This window comes from Rhincodon typus, chromosome 29 (assembly GCF_021869965.1).
Source record: "Rhincodon typus isolate 14 chromosome 29, sRhiTyp1.1, whole genome shotgun sequence".
NCBI classification, from domain to species: Eukaryota; Metazoa; Chordata; class Chondrichthyes; order Orectolobiformes; family Rhincodontidae; genus Rhincodon; species Rhincodon typus.
In genome coordinates this window covers 26469487-26490943 of record NC_063360.1, presented here as the reverse complement: position 1 = coordinate 26490943, position 21457 = coordinate 26469487, and the positions used below count along the sequence as shown (strand labels likewise).

Genomic DNA, 21457 nt, shown 5'->3' with positions numbered 1-21457 from the left:
GAAGCTAAGACGTGTGTGGAAAGGACTGCAACAACTTATATAATGTCAACATAAGTATAACATTATATAAACTTTTAAAGCACAATGTTGGACTATTTCAGAAACGAGTTTACTTTTTCAAGTGGGCACAGAAAGATCTCTATTCACCCAGCAGTGTTCTACTTGTTGCGCAGAGGCCATTTTGTGACCTTATAGGGTATGATCTGGACGTTCAGTTTCCCCCAATTAATCCTTCACTTATCGATACAACCACAGCATTTCTGTTTTTTTTTGAACCAAAGAAACGCTGCTTTCCAATTGAAATATTTTCCCCTTTGTGCATGCATGCGTGTGTGTGTGTGTGTGTGTGTGCTTAAAAACTGCAGTAATCCTAATATACCATGAGGGTGCACCGTTTTGGCAGTCTGTACAGTAGCTGGGTTCCGACTGGTCATGTTTATTTTTGTGAAGTGTCCGTTTCCTTACCCAAATGAGGAACTGGGTTTGGGGTCTAATCCCATACATCTTTAAGAAATATCCACGTATTACTTGTCATTTCCTTTGTCCTCTAAATGATTTTTCCTAAAAAGAAAAATGTCAAACATACACATGAGGGCGCCAGAAATATATAATTTTTCGTTTAAATTCTTCCCTCTACCCCAGGGCAAGCTTAAATACTCCCTGGTAAAAGTACTCCGGGGGTTCACTCTAATTGGGCATCATTTGCAAGGAGATCGCTGCCTAAAACAATGAGTTGCGTCTCTGCCTTACAAGAGGTTTAAATGAACATCTTCAGGTCGGGGGAAAAAAAAGGGGTTGGGTTCTCCCTCTTCAAATGCAGCTTGGCGGCTCGGTTAACCTCCAGAAGCAAGGACTAGGACATCTCTCTGGCTCCCTGCGCCGTTTGAGTAAAAATGTCACGTAGGCGAAGCTCAGGCCACGTCAAAGCATACCTCTCACAGCATCTGAGCAAAACTGCGTCCTAGTGAGCGGAGAAGGTGGTGCAGCCTTCCCCATTAGACAGGTCCCATCATGGACGAAGACGACGAGAACGAGGAGGATACGCGCAGCAAAAGCATCAGAATGAAAGCGATCCCGTCTCCCCCAGGAGGGGGAGCCGGCCGAGGCTACCTCAATACGGACAAGCAGCCGGGGGAATCGAACCAGGGCGAGGTAGAGACAGCGGTGGGCATGAAGTGCAACACGAACGGGGATTGCAGGGTGACCCAGGGAAGCCAATCGTCCATCAACCGGACGGATGAGAGTGAGGAGAAGAAAGACGCGATAGAGGGAGGGGGTGTCTCCCGCAGCGAGGACAAGAGGGAGAACAAAGTGGCTTTCTCGGCGGAGCCGCCCAGCAGAACATGCTCGCAGTTCCAGCAGCGCGGCAGGAACTCCGTGAGCCTGCACAAGTCCGAAGGGGCCGAGCAGATCTTCCCCGAGGATTCCGAGCAGAACGGCAGTCAGGCCAGCTTCATGCAGCGCCAGTTCGGGTCTATGCTGCAGCCGGGAGTTAACAAGTTTTCCCTGCGGATGTTCGGCAGCCAAAAGGCTGTGGAAAGGGAGCAGGAGAGAGTCAAATCGGCCGGAGCCTGGATTATCCACCCTTACAGTGACTTTCGGTGAGTGTTGCACGAACCCTCCGGTAATAAACACGATAGAGAGAGACACATCTGTGACAGTAGCACTCAAAGTCGGCACCAATTGAGTCAGCTGCAACTTGTAATATTGAAGGTCGATTAACAGCAACCCGCTGCTGCTGCTTTCCCCCAATGCGGAAATTCAAGTGGTTATTTAGTAAGCAATCTTTAAGAAAAACACAGCAGCCAAAAATCCGGACAGACCCATTGATGTAGACAACTGAAGCCAGTCCCTAGATTTGGAGGTGGTGTGTGTGTGTATAAGTGTAAGTGTGAATGTGGCTATGGTCTCTGAGAGACGCCGCAGAGCTGCAGTGAAGGGGATTTGTCCTCTATTTCAAAGTACGGTGCTCACGTTTGTGCGAAGTTAGCAGATCGTGCAGGTGATCCCAGGGACAGGTACATTACTGACAGAACTTCTTGGGCAGCTCATAATTGGTGCCATAAACCACACGTACAAACAACGGTGCAGGCAGCGTATTCCTTTTGAAGAGTGTACATGTTAGTGGGTCTGTTGTGTGTGTGTGTGTGTGTGGTGGTGGTGGGGAGGTGGGTAGGGTGCGAATTAACCTGCTGGGATAGGTGGGACTTAAACCCGGACCTTCAGGTTGAACAATTAAAATCGTGCTTAACCAACACAATTTTACTCATGAAACGTTTGGAGAAAGGGTGTTTTCCTTTATTCCTTTGATGTTAAGCAGTGCTGGGTATATTGGGTCACCGCTACGGATTTATCTTTTCATGGGTTGGATCTGAGCGTCGATTCTGTCTCATGTCCTTGGGAGGCGTTGGGCTCTTGAGGTTGTGTTCCCCCGGTTGTCTCATCTTCCAAAGAATCGAGACGTTTTTAATTGCCACAATTTGGGGTTTAGGAATGGGCAAGGCGCGTGTTTGTCTCTTGTTCCGGTGCTTTTTGTTAGCACCGTGATAGGCTTAGTTCAGGAAAATTGCGGCTTCCAGCCCAACGGGGACAGGAGACCCTCATCAGTTCCTGCATCAACGTTACTCCGCACCTCAAACTGGTGTGAGGTGACCTCCTGGAAGATTCTACATCACGCTTCAGCGGTCTCCCAAATTCACATCATCGCATCAAACAAAACACAAACCATCCAAGCCTCACTAATTCTGGTTGAAATATACCAGATTTTTTTTAAAAATAGAGCTCTCTCGAAAGATGAACACATCTCCATAAGTAAAAAGAGCTCTGCAACTGTTCTTTGCCTGTAATCTTTACACTTTGGATATAACATAAGACATATACCTTCATATTCATCTGAATAAACATTTTTGTTCACCCTTGCTGCAATTCTTAGTAGTTCCATATCCATTGATATGCACATTTATTTGCCTAAGATTTTGTAACAGGGAAAAATTGAATTGTTTATGGGTAGTTTCACAATTAATCATTTCAAGCCATGCAACATTACCAACTCCCTGTAATATTTCAATTGCAATCATTTTGATGGTTTACTCTCCAAACGCCAAAGTTTTGTAAAAGCTAAACCATTGATTCATGGGTGATACTCACAAATGAATTGACAATTTGTACAACCTGGGCCATTCATCTCGTATTTTATGTTCTCAGCAGAGGAAAAAAAAAGCTTCGGATATTTTCTGTAAACTATCTGTGACCTTCGCTTTCTTTGGGTCCAGTAATATATATTAGATCATCCTTCTTGCAATGCTTGTTTCCAGCTGAGAACATTATTAAAACGTTTCACACACCTGGACACAATGTCTTGCACAGTGTCTTTGCACTGAAATAGGAATTTATTGGGCATGTTTTCTCCCCTTTAGCTCATGATACTTTCTATTAATAAATCATAACTCATCCAATTTAGAACAAATTGTTCTTCAGGCTGCCATCCATATTCCTTCTTTCATTCAGAGAGCTCTCCTAGAGGAGATCATGTGTGAATTATGCTAACAACAAATACTGTGTTCAGTCATATACAAGTTCCAAACTGGTTATTGATTTTGCTTTCATTAATTCACAAATGTTATTTTCAACTATACTTTTATACATTATTTGTGTAGATTTCAGTTGATCATCATTTTAAGGCTCAGACTTGTCCCTGATCAACCAATACATCTTGTTCTCACTCGAATCTATCTGCGAAAGTTAACAAACAAATCAATACATAAAACTAAGGAGGGGTGATTGAGCAACTGATAATTATTCAGGGGTGTTCAAGATAGCTTTTGTTTTAAAAGTGTGTCTTTTAGCATAGGTTTGGAATGTTTAATCTATATGTTATACTTGCTTTTGTTCTAATGCCCAAGAACACCATTTGCTGCCATTTTGGTAACAAGGATTGTAAGGAACATTTTAAAATGTTAGGGGTTTTGTACTGTGAAAGAGAGAGGGAGATAGAGAGCATTGATGTATTTTGAATGCAAGTTCAGGCCCTAGTTAAATTTCAGTTGAGCCAGCGTGTTTAAAATATTGCAGTGATAAGAATATTTTACAAAGGTCACTGAAAAGTTATAATTGTTAAATATCCAATGTATGTAATTTTTGATAGCAAGCTGTTTAAATGACATATGTGGCAAGGCTAATTTATCATGACATTGCTTTTCATTCATTTGCACTAAATATCTCTGAATCAAAATTTAAAGTTAACCTACTATGTTGTACACCTCTGGAGTGAATCAGTCTGTGGGACAACTAAGGGTAGTATTGAAGAAGTACAAGAATGTTGAATAAATGAGTGTTGTTAAAATTACATTTGCTCAAAAAAGACACAGTTGGAACTCTTCATAATAAAATTATATGTCACATAAAATGATGTTTTGAAATGCAGAAGGAGCCTGTCATGTAGCAAATGGAAATTCTGTATCAGAAGCAGATAGAGATAAACAATATAACTGAAATAATTATTAAGGATAAAGATCTCAGTCTTGATTTTTTTTTAAATTAAGCATTGTCAAAAGTATATCTAACTTTGAAATACATCTTTTTTTTGGAGAATGCATTATAATTACACAAATGATGAACATTTCAGCATTGCTGCACTGGAATAGAGAGCTAAGGCATGATTAAAGAATACACTGTAGCATGCAACCGCTTCTTGTGGGAAAAAAATACTCTTCATCTTTAACTACAATTATCAATACACAAATGGCTAGTTAGCAATTTAATATCCCCAGCAAACTCAAACAATTAGCTGAGTTATCTCACTTAAACCATTAATGAGCTAGGTAGAATCTAGACTAGCTAAGGGTTAAACAATGAATATCTTTCATTAACTTATAAATACATCAAATATAGCAGTAACTATTCCATATACAATTGATTAGAATTTCTTTTCTTTGTCTATATTTGATAGAAGGAAATTTGTCAAAATATGTAAAGCTTTGCTTAATAAGGAATAATAGTGGCTAAGACAAGGTAGGCTGAAACTCATTCTTTGGTCTAGTAATAGGATTTGTTGTTTGAGATATGGACACCTCATAGTTGAATTTCTAATTTCAGATATTTTGTACATTGAAACAAGTGTAGGAAGGGTACCACAGCAAACTGAATGGTATAAGTTAAGCAAGCTCAGCTGACTGGATTTGTATTCTCAACACAGAGCCGTCTCGAGCATATGTAACCAATTACCTGCACATAGCCCAAACCACTGTGAAACTCAGAAAGCACCTTCCGAACCCATGACCACTTCCATCTGGAAGGACAAGGGTAGCAGAAGCATGAGAACAGCACCACTGTCAAGCTCTCTTCCAAGCCACCCATAATCCTGACCTGGAAATATATCACTGTTCCTTCACAGTCACTGGGCCAAAATCCTAGAATTCCCTCTGTAATGGCATTGTGCATCAATCCACATCAGATCGACTGCAGCATTTCAGGAAGGCAGCTCACCACCACCTCTCAAGGAGGAATAGGCAATAAATGCTGGCCAGTTAGTGACACTCACATCTCACAAATTAATAAAAAAAATTGAGAACAGTGACTAAACCAATTGATTATTTGTAAAGTAAAGGTTAAGATGAATTTTCTCTTTGCTATGTATGGCAAAGTAGTTAACATCTTTAGGAATAACAGTATTGTAGTTGTATTACACATAGGAAATCTACCCCAAATCTCTTACAGGTTTAATGTTCATGGGACAGGGCATTGAGAGGTGACTAATGTAAGATATCTTATACCTTGTCTGATTGTGTGTGTATTTGTATAAACTTACACACTATTCAAAATAAACTTTAAAACCAAATAATTTTACTTATTTATAACCTCTCAGATCATAACATTCTAAAACTAAAATTACAGCTCAGTATAATGAGAATGTTGTCTTGTAGTTTGATGTCAAATCTGGCACTTAAATTATAACAGTACTGAGATAATTCTGAGTACCATGGGCAATGCATAGTAAATATTTATACAAGGGCTTTTTTCAATATAAAACTTGACTAAAGGAAAATATTTTAATGCTCTAAAATTGTCACGTCCATACACCGCTCTGCAATAATATGTTTGATTGGTGGAGGATGTGATGCAGCTACAGATGTCCTTTGAAAAGCTAACACAAATAACATCATTTTATTTTTAAATGCCCATAATTTTGCATAGTTATAATACTGTAAGCTATTGCAGTTAGTGTGCAAATTACTCCATGGATACACACATCTTCAAGACACGTGATCGTTCATTCTTTGTATATGTTTGAATACAGCCTTGATTTACAGGATAAATATAAATTCTGTGAAATGAGTTTGAGTGGTGTGAATACAATTTCTGGTTGATATGGCAGCATCAACTAATCCTGCAGTAAACAGCAATTCTGTAGTGAGAGGCTAAAGTGTAAATGATAGAAAAATGTAAATAATAATCATGTGGGACCTGCTAACCTAGGTTTGGCCCTCATCTTAGGAAACGGGGATCATTTTGCATCTAACCATTTTTTTTGACTCTAGAATATTTAATGCTGAGGCTTGGTGTCTAAAATTAAAAGTACAGTATTTTGCAAAATAAACATTCTTTAACTTGATAAACAAGGAATTCACAAAATATATATTTAGAAGTCCCCTTTGGAGAGGAGAGAATTCAGCCCCTCCCTCATTTTTGATCCTGAGTCTGTATTTTTTCTGCTTGTGTTCCGCACAATTTAAATTTGGAAACAGGTAAAAAAAAAACTCTCGTAAATAATTTCTATGATATAGTGTCTGAGGAAACATAAGATCAAATGAATATATTTTGGAAGTGCTGCAAATGCAGAGAAATTTGAAATATTATTCGTGCTAATAAGGTGTTGTCATTGTGGGTAAATGCTGCGTATTGGTTTCCCTTTATAGCAGATACAGTGAGCCATCTGGGAATGAATTATAATCTTTCCCTTGTTGTTTTATTTGTTTCCTTTACATGCTCTTCTCAGGAATTCAATTGGGGAAAGCCTAACCTAACTTGGGGATTTTGGGTCTTCCCAACAGAAATCGATTCGAGCTGTCTTTCCACTGCATGGGCTACCAGACGGCGTCTGCTCCAGCAACTTGGGAGGTTTGGGAGTCTACAGCTGCAAGGAGCTGTTCATGGTGCTTAAATTGGAAGCGCCACCCGTTGCAAAACTTTCTTATAAACTCAGCGTCATTTTCTCCTGCAGTGTAGACACCAATCCGAATCCAGTTGGTCATAAAAGCTGCAGATAGGGTCCAAAGAAGAGAACAATTTTGCATAACTCAATATTTTGATATTGAATTTTTGTTTCTGGATGTTTCCATTGCCTATTGTGTACTTGCCTGACTTTCAAGCATTGCTGCAACCCCAATAAGTGACGGTGGTGCAAAAATCGCAGCAAGCTAACGGTGTAAATTTTAATGGCAGACTCGCAGTTGACGCCGTGACTGTATTTTGATTGGATGTCCCTATAATATGGAAAATAATCGAACCCTTGTTTTTAATCTTTTATTTTCTATCGTTCTATGCACCGTGATTATTGCTCAACCCCCTTTGGTAATTTAATCAGTGATTTTTGTTTTGTCTTGACGATTAGGCACCACGAACAGAGGACATTTATCACATAAGGTTCAGCATCACTGTGTTGAAATGACAGCCTGTCATTCAAGGGCCAGACTCATCATATTTTATAGCTAATTTACACTGCGCCCTACAATACACATGTGATACATTACCTCCTTCTGCCGCTAGTTAATGGTATTTTATATTCTTCGGAAGAAAGCCTGCAGATGTCCCACCATTCTAACCCTTTGTGTGAGCTTTTACCCGCAGCCAGGCTCTCCTTGTGGCGACCTTGCGGACAAGGAGATACTGTCACCTGATTCACGTACAGCTGAGTGCGTTGGTGACCTTCTATCGATGGTGTATACCACGACCTTTTTAGGCATTAATTGCTGTGCTAACGCTGTCGGAAACGGCAGCTCTTCTGTCATGCAGCCTCAGTTTCATCAGTGTGTGTATCTTGTTATCATCGTTAACGTTATTTCATTCGGACTCTCATTTACTGTGTTTCTGATTGTAGCTGATTTAAAGGGCCCGAGAGTTCTCTCAGCTATTACAACTTTTTTCCTGTAAAATAATCGATTCATTCACCTATGTTTCCTACCAGCCACGCCCCCCGACCTCCCTTTTGTTCATTTACCTTTTATTTTATCTGGTTCCCTCCTGGTTTGTGTACAGGTTACTGATAATACAAGTTCGTTTTCTAACTAAAAAGTTGAATCGTCCAATAACTGAATTAAAGAATATATATAACATTAGCCAGTTAGAATGTGGAATTGAAGGAAAAGGTTCAGCAAATAATCTGAATTAATGGACTTTGAATTAGTATGAGCAATTTTATATTCCATGTTTTATCTTTTAACCATCGTGATCTCATTCTTTGGCCTTTTAACATTGATTGTCTTACTAATTAGTTGTTTTTCTGCTTCCACAATTCTCTTTAATCTTTTTTCATTTTTATTCTATTCATAATGTACCTGTCATTTCCAATTTTTTTCTCTGGTCACCATAATTTAGGCCAGTTATTTCATATATTAAAATATTTTAAATTTTACACCAAGGCTTAATGTACTCAGTATTGGTCACAAAAATAGTCACATCCAGAAGTTACCTTCCAGTGGGAACCACCCAAATGTCAAACTGGTTGCAGTCTGACTGCAACTGACAAAAAGTGAAGTATTAAAAGTTCTCTGGCTCACACTTAAAATTAGTTTCAAATTTTTTACTGTCGCCTGGAGTTTACACAAGCAGTTGAGTTCTTGTCACATAAATCTAAACATCAATTGAAATTAGCAGAACTGTGCTTGATATTCAAACAATGCTATGCAATAGACTCCATCTTTTTCTAGCCAAAGAGTTTACAGAGGGCCATTTGTATAACTTTGGATTTCTTGCCTCACATTGGTATGGTAACCATAGTGTAACTTTTCTGATTTTTGGATCCTCGGTTTTGTCTTAAGAATTTCCTGGGCCTTTATTCATTTTTTGTGAGGTGGATCCTTATAATATGTAATAATCTTAGTTCAACAATTTATTGCTGTTCATTTATATTCTGCCAAAGTCAAGGTCTTGTTTTCTGCTCTGTGTGTTCTGTTTTTCCTTTTTATTTTGCTCCTTATTTCCCTACTGTGTTCACCAAAATCCCCTACTGCCCCATTTTCTCCTCACAATGTCTGTCTACACATAATAGACATAACAGCGCTCTTCTTCCTCCCAGTGTAATATATTTAGCATAACATTTGCATTAGGTTTGTATTTTTCTGTTCTGTATGCCCCACATTAATTCAACAAACAGTTCCAGCATGTTACTGAAACTTCTGGAATGCACTGTTCCCTTTTAATGTGCATTGCATTGGTTCTCCATATTACTATTCAACAAATGCCACAATATCTCACCTATTGAAGTTATTAATTTAGCTAAGGGAAACCCACTATCTCCTTTCATCTGTCTGTACATCCCACTGGTATGAACAAGATAGAAGTATAAAGTTGTAAGTAATGTTGTTTCATATTTCTTATGCAGGCTAACATTTTGCAGTGCATTCAAAGCCAGTAATGCCTTTTATGTTTGACAATTAACTTAGTAAATTTGCCTTTTTGGATTATGTTGTCATATTAAGCCTTTCTTATATTGCTGTTTAATTCTGCAGACCATATGTTATATTTGTGTTAAAGATGTTCATATTTTGAATAAATTACATTTACTGGTTTGTGCAGTTTAAACATGCGTTTTAGTCTTCTACAAATTATTGGACATGCCAAATTGTTACCAATGATTTGTCTAATGTGCCATTTTATGTGTATGACATTTTAAAGAAGTTTCAAATATGCAAGTTGTGAAACGTTAATGATGCACAATCCATGGGACAGGAACTACTAGGTCTTCCATATCTTCTACTCTTTTGTTCTTCAACAAGCACCATCGTAACAAATAGATGTGAAGCATGTGAGAAATTACATTAATATCTATTTTCAACTTTGTTTTTTGTTCATTGCTTTGAAAAGAGCCTTAAATGTACGCGAAACTAGGGCCTGATGGAAAATGGACCATTTTCTTTGGAAAATATTTTATGTTGAAATAAAATTTATTATATATTGGTTGAAAAGCTTCAGAAGTATTATCTACTGACTAAGTTGATTTGAGGACAATAACTATCCATCAAGAAATGAACAATTAACAAGCTAAGATCTGCAGTATTTTAAGTGACTGCAAGAAAAGTATCCACATTAGAGGCATTTAACAGAAATAGTATTCCACAGAAGTCTGTGAATTTTAATTTTTTATAAATTCATAGAAGTTATTAACTTTAAAGAGTGGATATTATTTAGCACTTTGTTTAAAATCAATCCACAGCCAAGCCATGTGTACACGATTTCTTTGAGAGTCTGGTGGGAATGTAGTAATATATATCATTGCAGATAATAATTCATTGACTGGACAGGCCTGTTGAAGAGATTTGAAAATCGATGATTTGAGCAAAATATGTGTCATGAGAAAGGTTCTCTGTGCTACTCAGAGCATTTTACTTGAGCCAAGAATGAATGTTCTAAAACAGCAATATATTTGGTATCAAACTTAATATATAAATTTCTTACTGTACTGAATCTGCAGTTTTGTGCTGGTTTCATGCATAATGGTGAAAACACGATGTTCTGAATCATACTATAAATCTAAACGTAATAACCTTTATATTTACTGTACTGGTGTTCCTCAATCTCCTTTGTTGCCATGATTCAGAATTGCTGGTTAAAGACCACCAGGATTGTTGGCAGCGCTTATTCTTCATGTCGCAAGTACAATTTCTTTATCTCAGTGAGGATTTCTATGCAAAATGGCTACTACTAGGAAACCTGTAAACTGCAATTCTAAAGTATAACATAAAGCAACAGGGTGCCTGAGAGAGACCAGTGGGTACACAGATCTCTTTTATTTAGGAGAATGGTTAAATTAAAGACAATGCTTATACCTGTTGTTCCTTATTTACATAAATTACTGGGATGCATAAACCTGTTGTGAACTTTTATTAAATTTGTAGCAAGAATTGAGAATGCAGAAAGCGTTGTCCAATTGGGGATACAAATAGGAAATAAGATTTAATATTAATAAATGTAAAGAAAGAACAATCATCATATGTATAAATCCAGAGAGATTTTGTTCATCTTTAATATGGTATGAAATGCAGTGCATCATTTTTGAAACATACTGCTGTACAGAGTTCATCTGGAGTAGTGCACAGAATTCTGATTACTGTAATTTAAAAGTGACACCCATGAGAGATCACAAGGAAAATGACAAGAATTGTCCTAAGTGTGAAATATGCTGAGTTATGAACAAATGTTAGACGAACCTAACATTAACTGTTCTGAAAGAAAAGGTGAAACGGTGAGCCCACTGAGATACATTGCCCATTAAGTGATAAAGACAAGATAGACCACATATTTCTGAGGTCAGTCAGGCAAGTAGAACATGACTTTAAAAATAAATTAATTTTGTGAAAAATAAAGTTAACAATAATCTCAATGGGGTTTGGAGGTGGATATGTTTTTTGTTTAAAATGTGATAAAAGTTTGAAGTGATCTACTGGGTAGGTCCATGGAATTAATTGGAGATCAAAATGCAAGCTGAAGAGATGAGCCTGATAGATCTTTTCTTATATTAGTCTTTATTAATGTTTTATTGGATTCACAGTACATTATAGGTTGTGTGGTGTGAAGTAATGATTTTGTTTTAACTTGGTGTTCTGCAGTATGATTCTGAAAGGAGTGCCAAAGACTCTTCATTCTTGGCACTCAGATTTTGAAATGATTTTTGAGGCTTTTAATTAATTATTACCTTTCTTGGCAGGTTTTATTGGGATTTCACAATGCTGTTGTTTATGGTTGGAAATCTCATCATTATTCCGGTAGGAATCACCTTCTTCAAGGAAGAAACCACCACTCCTTGGATTATCTTTAATGTCGTGTCTGATACTTTCTTCCTCATGGATTTAGTCCTAAACTTCAGAACTGGAATTGTTATAGAAGATAACACCGAGATCATACTGGATCCACAGAAAATTAAGAAGACATATTTAAAAAGCTGGTTTATTGTAGACTTTGTCTCTTCAATCCCCGTGGATTATATATTTTTGATAGTAGAAAAAGGAATCGATTCAGAAGTTTACAAAACTGCTAGAGCACTACGAATAGTGCGGTTTACAAAAATTCTCAGTCTTTTACGATTATTGAGACTCTCAAGGTTGATAAGGTACATTCATCAATGGGAAGAGGTAAGACTATTTTTAAACACGTTTCCTATTAACACATTTGATACCGGTGATATACATTTATTGTCCTAGTAATTTAGACATGAGACATGAAAATTCTACAATATTGCACCAATTTTATGGTGTTCAATAGTCACAACAATTTGAATGTAATGGTTAAAAGGTCTTGACAATATGAATCATGACAGCGAATTTTGTTTGGCAGTGGCAGCAAGAAATAGGAGCAGGCCTGTGGTCTGAACCCATTCACAGCATTAGTAATAAATAAACATAATTTTCCGGTGTTTATGAATTAATCAGAACACAATTTACAATATATCTCTCATTTAAAAAAAAAATCCTTGTGCTGTCGAGACAATATGGATGTTTTATTTAATTAATTCATCGGGTGAGGGTGTTACGAGCCAGGACAGCATTTATTGCTTATCCCTAATTACTGAGAAGCAAGTTAAGAGTCAACCACATTGCTGGGGGTCTGGAGTCACATGTAGGCCAGACCAAGTAAGGATGGCAGTTTCCTTCCCCAAAGGACTCGACTGAACCAGATGGAATTTCCTGACAATTGACAATGGTGTCATGGTTATCATTTGACTTTTAATTCCATATTTTTATTGAATTCAAATTCAATAATTTCAATAGTTCAATAATTTCAATAATTCAATTCCCAAAATGGGGTTCAAACCTCGGTCCACAGAATAGTATCTGAGACTCTGGATTAACAGTCCAGCAACAATACCACCGGTCCAGTGACTCTGCTCTAACGTTAATACCCTTAACATCTAGAAGAGCTAAGGAATATGGGATAGTGTGGGAAAAAAGTGTCATGGGTAGAAGATCTACTGTGTTCTAATTGAATGGCGGAGCAGTCATGAAGGGCCAAATGACCTTACCCTTCATTATTCCTTCAGGTTTAACCCTGGCTTTTGTTGAGGAATAGTAAAATTATAAAAGCAATTTAGAATTAATAGTTCTGATGTTCAGTAAATTGTTTCTTTCAAAATAAATGTAATCAAATTACACGTATGACATGTACGAGATAACACAAAACACAAAACCCAAAACTAGCAGTAAAAAAATGAACTGGCATATGTGATTCCATGACCTTGGGATGTTGCAAAGTGGTTTACAGCCAAAAAAATATTTTTGTGTTGTAATGTAGAGAAACACAGCAGCCAGTTGGCACAAAGCAATGTCCCATAAGTATCAATGAGATAATGGCCATATTAACTGTTTGAGTAATGCTAATGGATGGACAGATATTCATAAGGATAAAGAAAGATACTCCTCTTTGAATAGTGATGAGCTGCGGGTCAGTATTTTCAGTGTCAGATTCCTTGGGCCTTCATAAATAGTGACTGGGATTCAGTGATTTTTTTTTGCCAGCAGAAGGAAGCGGATGGAATGTAATTTCTTTGAGCAATATCTGACCTCAAAGAGGCTATTTGAACTTAGGTTGTTTGAACTCTGAACTAATTTCTTTTGGCTGTACTAAGGATCCTGCAGTGTGGGTGTCACAAATTCATGGAGTATATCTAGACATTCTTGAATGGCAGATCTTGTCTGTTTAAGTGTAATGACCTGAAGACTTTTAAATAATAATTGAGTAAAGCTGTCAGTGACAGTCCTTATTTAAATAAAAAAGTCTGCTGGACTATTTTAATTGACAGGCCATCTGATGTAGGTTAGAAAAAGTCATGACCATCTGTTCTACGATTCTAAGGGACTAAATCTTCTGTTCATCCCCCTGGTGAGTTTAGGGATTTGATCAGGTGGAAGGGTAGCAGGTGGGATGTCACCAGCTTCATCCACTCAACCCAACTATGTCCTCAACGTGAAGGCCCATGATTGTCTTTCTGGCCCTCCCCTCAATTGAGTGCCTGAGTGGTATGAAATAAACTGGGCTTTCTGGAAAGAGGTGATGGGGTGGTCAAGACCCACATTGCCTCCACTAAATTGCACTTGGTAGAATTATTTTTTGACATTTTGTCAGTGCTGTTATTTTGTCAATGTGAATTCCTATCTACCTTAAATACTGCAAAGATCTCTTCTGAGCTCACTTCGACAGTTTAAAGAGGTTTTTAAAGGAATATCTGACTTTGATACAGATTATAGATTAATGACTTGGATTTAAAAGCTTTGAATAAGTTTTATGAATCAATTTCACTTTCAGGCATGTATGCATGAGAGCTCTTAGATTATCATCCTTTTCATCTCCACATGAGTCCTCTTGACTGGCCATTGTGAATTTGGGTGTGTGTCGATGGGAGTGATATGGCGAGGCATGGGGCTCTGAAGGTTTTTAAATATCAATCTGAAGAAGGGTCACTGGATTCAATGTTGACTTTGCTTTCATATGACACAGATGCTGCCAGATCTGCTGAGTTTCTCCAGCAATTTCTGTTTTTGTCTTTGTTTAATGCCTCATCTAAAAATTAACTTCTTGAAAATGGCACCTTTTCCAGTCAGGCTGTCCAGTCATCTGCATTGAACAGTGTGAAGTTCCTGTTCTTGCAAGATTGACACAACGCATACTTGTAACAGAAAGTTAAGTCAAGTCATTTCCAATCATTGTATCCTTTTAGCAGCATGTTAAGTATTAATTACTGCCAGTCAACCTCTCCAGGACTGAATGTTAACTATGGTACATGTGAAGTCACACTTTTTCTGTTTTCAGTTGTTGCAGGTCTAAAAACAAAGAAACATAAGAGTTGTCTTTTTCACTTTGTGAATCTTCTTTTCTCCCTTAATCCAATTTTTTTTTAATCTTTCTGTCTATCTGGATTGAAATCATTCACTCACTCTAGCTTGCAATTTTTTTTTAATCTTGCTTGCTCATTTTATCAATCCATCAATTTAATTGGCTAAAGAGATACATAATTGCTTGCATTATTCATTCTGATCCTAGGTTTTCTGTAGAGGGTACCATGCTATTTTCATTTCAGACCTTGAGCATGCTGCTGCTCAGAATATCATCAACATTAAACAAAGCTAATTAACACACAATTTTCCTCTGAAAGGCAATCTTTAAAGGTTCGATGGTGAAATTCAGATTTATTTCCTTAACTATAGGTATCTGTTGGTATGTGATAAGAGCTAGGTTTTCACAATTAAGAGGTAACAAAGCTTAAATGGCATTCTGATCTTGCTGTGAAATTTGAATTCCTGCAATTTAGGATTTTGTTTTATGTTGTTAGGTTCATAGCTTGCTACAAAAGATGCTGTTAGTTGCTGAATTATTATTGCAAGAGGAATGAAAAATTTAACAAAAAAAGGCTAGTTGAGTCTCTGATTGGAGGTCAGATGCTGGTGGGTGTAGCAATGGAGGATAGAATCTTAAACCATGAATGCACAAGTAAATGTCATTCATGTAAGTACTGGACATTCCTCTCCACTTTTTCAAATATTACTCTACATTCAAAGATCATATTAGGGCAGGTAAATTTGTTCTGTTACAGTGGTGCACAATGTCAGAAATAGACATCTGATATTGTCCTATAAAAGAGGAATCCGGGGGAAAGAAACTCAACCTGATGAGTACAGACTAGGTTAGGACTAGGATTTCAGTCTTGGAGTTGAGATTTTGAATAGTATTTGAAGATGGTGATGAGTAGCAATTCTGATCAGCAGTTAGGGTCTTTATCTTTTTGTACTTTGAAAGTGCTTGGATCCAAGTGAGCCTTTCTATGTGATGAAAGGATTTCAAGCTGTTGAGCTTAGGGATATGATCATGTAGAACTCAATGGGGTAGCCATTAGGTTGAAGATTTATCGTCAAGGTTATTATGATAACAGACAAAAATTTCACTAGTAATTTCTGCTAATCTTCTATATCATTCATATCAATATATGTCCCTTGGCTATAATTCTCCAAAGATACTCTACACCCTAATTTTCAATAATAAGTATTAATATCTCATATAGATGGACATAGTCATTTCAAGTGGGATAGAACTCTGTTTCGAATAGAATCTTATTTTTCCGGTACTGAAATCCCATGAAGTTCTCTTTCTGCAAATGAACAGTATTTGAGAAAGAAAGCCACACCATTATTTTCCTGAAATATTGTGGCTTAAGAAATAAAACATCATAATTCCTTAACTGTCAAGAAATAAACAACAAAAATATGGCACACAGAACAACAACACTACTGCAATATAAATCTTTTGTAATTTCCATCTTCCTTCCTAGTCTAGTGACAGACAGACAAGGCAAGTGCTTTATTTCTGTTTTGTAGTGCTATATTTTTCATTCGCCAGGGGCTTGAGCAGCGTTGCTTTGCATTACATATGGCTGACTAGGTGATTTACCTGCTCTTACTGGCTGCCATAGGTATAACTGTAGGATTTGTAGCTGATAATCAACCTCTTTGGTACATAATCCATCCATCGCCATCAAGTCCTGGAGGAGGACTCCATTCCAGAGCTTCTGACTTGGAGGCAAGGAGGCTACACAATGCCACGTGAGCTACCACTTGAATCTACTCCAGATTAAATCAAGCACAACGGATGATCATGAAATAAAAAGCGATGTTTATCTTGCTGTTGAAGAAAACTGTCAGAAAATTAAATGGAGATTTTATATTGTTTATTCAAAAACATCTATATTCAATAAAATATTATCGTTGTATGCCAGAAGCTAGATAACCAGCATTAGTTACTAACGCCACCTTTTCAATAACAGATTTCTGATTTAATTTCACATATTTTTTGACTTCTTTTACCCAAGGAAAAATAAATGATACACTGTTAACATTAATTGGGAGAAACTAAAGGAACGACTGGAAATTTATGGTGTATTTTTTATGTCCTTGGGATATACTAAAGGACCTTTCAGCCCGTTAATTACTTTTAATGAGAAATCATTGTTGTGGTGTAGGCAAACACTGCAGCCAGTTTGCATACAGCAGAGATCCTCAACTAGTAGTGAGACGAACAATCAGTGAATCTACTTTTGACTGAGGGATAAATATTTGCGAGGAAACCGGGTGAATTTTTTGTTCTTGCTTGAATAGTGCCTTTTACGTCGATCTGAGAGACTAGATGCAATCTTGATTTGCTGTTTCATCCAAAAGACAATTTCAAAAAGGTGGGACTCCCTCCTCATTATGTATGTTCTTCTGGCTCGGGCTCAGAACCAAGTTGGACAGTGTGGAACCAAAGAGATTTGCAGTTAAAATAATTAGCAACCTATGTCAGATGCTAGGACATTAGGAATGAGGGAAGTCCAGAGTTTGATTCAGTGTTGACTCTGCTGCCATGCTGGCTGGTTTAGTTATGAACTACAAATAAAAATAATGCTTTTTTTACTTTTGCAGTGAATGTTAAAAGATGGAAAACCCATTTTACAGTGAAACTTCAGCAACATCATTACAAACATATTAGCTATTAATTTTCCAAAATAAATTACACTGAATTCATTTTTAAAAATGTATTTGTTCGTGGGATGTGGGGCATCATTGGCTAGGTCAGCATTTATTACCCATCTCTAATGGCACTGTAGAAGATGGTGGTCCGTTGCCTTATTGAACCACTGCAATCTTTGGGATGAAGGAATACTTCACAGTGTTGTTAGGAAGGGAATCTCAGGATTTGACCCAATGATAATGGAAGAATAATGACATTATTTCCAAATCAGGATGGAGTATGAGTTGGAGGATAACGTGCAGTTGCTGGTGTTTGTATGCAACTGCTGCCTTGGTCATTCTAGGTGGTAGAGGTCACAGGTTGGGAAGGTGCTGTCAAAGGTGCCTTAGAGAGTTACTACTGTACATCTGGCACATGGTTCACACTGCTGCTATTATGTGTGAATGTTGAAGGTAGTGGGTGGAATGCCAATCAAGCTGCTGCTTTGCCCTTTTTTTTTTAACTTTACTCATGGTCATTTCTGGCTGGTCCAGAATCTTATTGCCTGTTCCTAATTGCCCTTGGGAAGATGGTGGTGAGTTTTCTTCTCAAACCTTTGCAGTCCATGTGCTCTAAGTAGACCCACAGTGCCATTAGGAAAGGACTTCCAGGATTCTGACCCAGTAACACCAAAGGAACTGTGGTGTATTTCCAAGTCAGGATGGTGAGTGACTTGGACGGGAACTTGTAGGTGGTGGTGTTCCCATGCATCTGCTGCCCTTGTCTTTCTAGATGGTAATGGGTTTGGAAGGTGCTGTCTAAGAATTGTTTGCAAATTTCTGTAGTGCATCTTGTAGATAGTACGCATTGCTGCTCCTGAGCATTGATGGTGGAGTGAGTAAATATTTATGGATGTGGTGCACTATTTTGGCCTGTATGGTGTCAAGCTGTTGATGTGGGAGCTGCACTCATCCAGGCACAAGTAGAGTATTCCATCAGATTCTGACTAGTGCCTCATAGATGGTGGCCAGTCTTTGGGAGTCAGGAGGTAAGTTACTCGTTGCAGGATTCCTAGCTTCTGACCCACTCTATGGCCACTGTATTTACATAGCAAGCCCATATAACCCCCAGGATGTTGGTAGCAAGGTATTCAGTGATGGTAACACCATTAAATATCGAGGGGTGGTGGTTGGATTGTCTCTTACTGGAGATGGTCTTTGCCTGGGATTTGTGTGAAGCTTATGTTATTATATGGTATCAAGATTGAGTTTTGTAGGAGCTGCATTCACCAGGCAAGTGGAGAATGTTCCATTATACTCCTGATTAGTGGCTTGTGGATGGTGGATAGGCTTTAGGGAATCAGGAGAGTTACTTACCACAGAATTCTTAGACTCTGACCTGCTATCGTAGCCATAGTATTGTGTGGCAATTCCAGTTTAGTTTCTGGTCAATAATAGCCACCTATTCTTCTGGTCAATAATAGTGTGTTGATAGTGGGTGAATCAGGGATGTCAATGCCATTGAATGTCATGGGGCAATAGTTGCAATCTTTGTTTTTGGAGATTGCCTAGCATTTGTGTGGTGTGACTGTTATCTGTTCCTTTAACATCTAGCTTGTTTCGTGAGTTTGTTAAGACATAAAGCTGAATATTAATGGATCAAAAGTAACCCCCAGGACATTTTCAGTAGGGAATTTCATGATGGTATTGCCATTAATGCCAGAAAGTGGTGGTTAGATTCTGTCTAGTTGGTGATAGCCATTCCCTGACACTTGCATGGTGTGAATGTTAATTACCAGTCCAAGTCTGGATGTGACACAAGTCTTGCTTCATAAGGGTGTGGCAGTATCTGAGCCACAAATGATGTTGAACATTATGCCTTCATCAGTGAACGTTGCCATTTGTGACCTAATGAAAAGTAATTGTTAAAGCAGCTGAAGATGGTTGAGCCTAGGACACTAACCTGAGGAATGTGGGCTCTTGTGGCACCGTGATAGCATCCCTACTCCTGAGTCAGAAGATAGGGGTTCTTAATCCTCTTGTTTCACAAGTGTGTAATAAACATCTCTGAACAGGTCGATTAACCTGAAGAACTGCCGCACTGATGGCCTGGGCTGAGATGACTGACCTGCAAGAACCATCTTCCTCTCTGGTGGCTATGACTCCAATCATTAGAAAATTTTTCCTTTGATTCCCAATTGACTCCAGTTGCTAAGGCTCCTTTATGCCAGATTGTGTCAAAATCTGCTTTGCTGTCAAGCACAATCACTCATGCCTCACCTCTAGAGCAGCTGTTTTGATCATGTTTGTACCAAGGCTGTAATGAGGTCAGGAGCCAATTGGCCTTGATGGATCCCAAATTATGCAGTGAACAGATTATTCCTTTGCTGATTCTTCTGGGTAGCACAGTCAGCAACGCCTTCAACCACTTTGCTACTGACTGAAAATAGTCTGATAGAGCGGGAATTGAACAAGCTAGATATGTGCTGCTTTTGTTCACTCTGCACTTGGGCAATTTTTTTACATTGCTGGGTTAATGCGTGTAATGTAACTGTACTGGAACAGCTTGGCTGAGGTGCGGGTTATTGTGGTGCTGTGTTGTAGACGTGCACAAGTCTTCAGTGCTGTTGCCAGAACGTTATCCGGGCTAATAGCCTTTGCAGTATCCAGTGTGTCCAGCAATTTCTTGATATCAAGTAGAGTGAATCAAATTGGCTGAAGACTGGTGTCTGTGATGCTGGGGAGCTCAGAAGCAGGCCAAGATGGATCATCCACTCAGCATTTCTAGCTGCCATTAGATACAAACACTTCACCCCTGCCTATGCACTCATGTGCTGGACCCCTCCATTATTGAGGATGGAAATATTTGTGGAGCCTTTTCCACCTCCATTTGTTGTTTAATTGCCCACCACTAAACATTATTGGATGTACCAGGACTGCAGAACTTTGATCTGATCCATTGATTGTCTCTTTGTCCTGTCTATTACATGCTGTTTCCACAAATAGTCCTGTGTTGTAGCTTAACCCGGTTGAAACCTGGTGCTGCTCTTGGCATAAACTCTTCATTGAACAAGGATTGATGTCTCTACTTGATGGTAATGGTGAAGTGGTGGATATTGTGAGCCATGAGATGATGGATTGCGGTATAATACAATTCTGCTGTTAATGGATTGTAGTGCCTCATGCGTACAGAATTTGAGTTGTCAGATATACTTGACGTCCATCCCATTTAGTGCATTGGTAGTGCCATACATGTTGGAGGGTATCCTTAACGTGAGCAGCATATAAACCAATAAAATTCATTATGGTCCTCATCTTCAGCCATTTTGCGCCATATTTTTTATTAACCATGACTTTGCTGCCATAAATCTTGCCATCAAGACCCAATGTGGTTGGCATCCATCCAGGTGGGCAGTGGGCCTGTGGCAGCAATCTTCCCATCTATAGACCCCTAAGGGGCTTCCATTCAGGTATGTCAGATAGTAGGCTGCACCTCCGTGCTGTCAGTTCAATTCGACCAGCTCTGCAGCTTCAGCTGTGCCATCAAGATAAGTGACTAATAAGCACGGGAAAAGAGAGGGCACCTCCATATGAAGGTTCCCTTGTAGGTAAGCACCAGAAAAAAATTTGCTGCTGAACCCAGGTACAGACTGCATGAATCAGAGCGATTTGTTTTTTACCCTTCAGCAGTGCTGTGGTCAATGGAGTGAACTTTGTTCCAGTGCCCTCCCCACCCAAATGTTTTGGGGCAAGAAGCCTTAGGAAACCTCACCCTA

The 21457-nt window shown here is 38.5% G+C and overlaps 1 protein-coding gene across 1 annotated transcript in view; it reads left to right on the top strand.

The window, feature by feature from the left end:
* Positions 1–1011: 1011 nt before the first annotated feature.
* The window catches only part of hcn2b (hyperpolarization activated cyclic nucleotide-gated potassium channel 2b), an 86282-nt gene continuing 65836 nt past the window's right edge, over positions 1012–21457 (top strand). The window contains exons 1-2 of the mRNA XM_048613922.1: positions 1012–1601; positions 11921–12344. Coding sequence (XP_048469879.1) covers positions 1012–1601; positions 11921–12344 — 1014 coding nt within the window. The remainder of the gene's footprint in view (positions 1602–11920; positions 12345–21457) is intronic.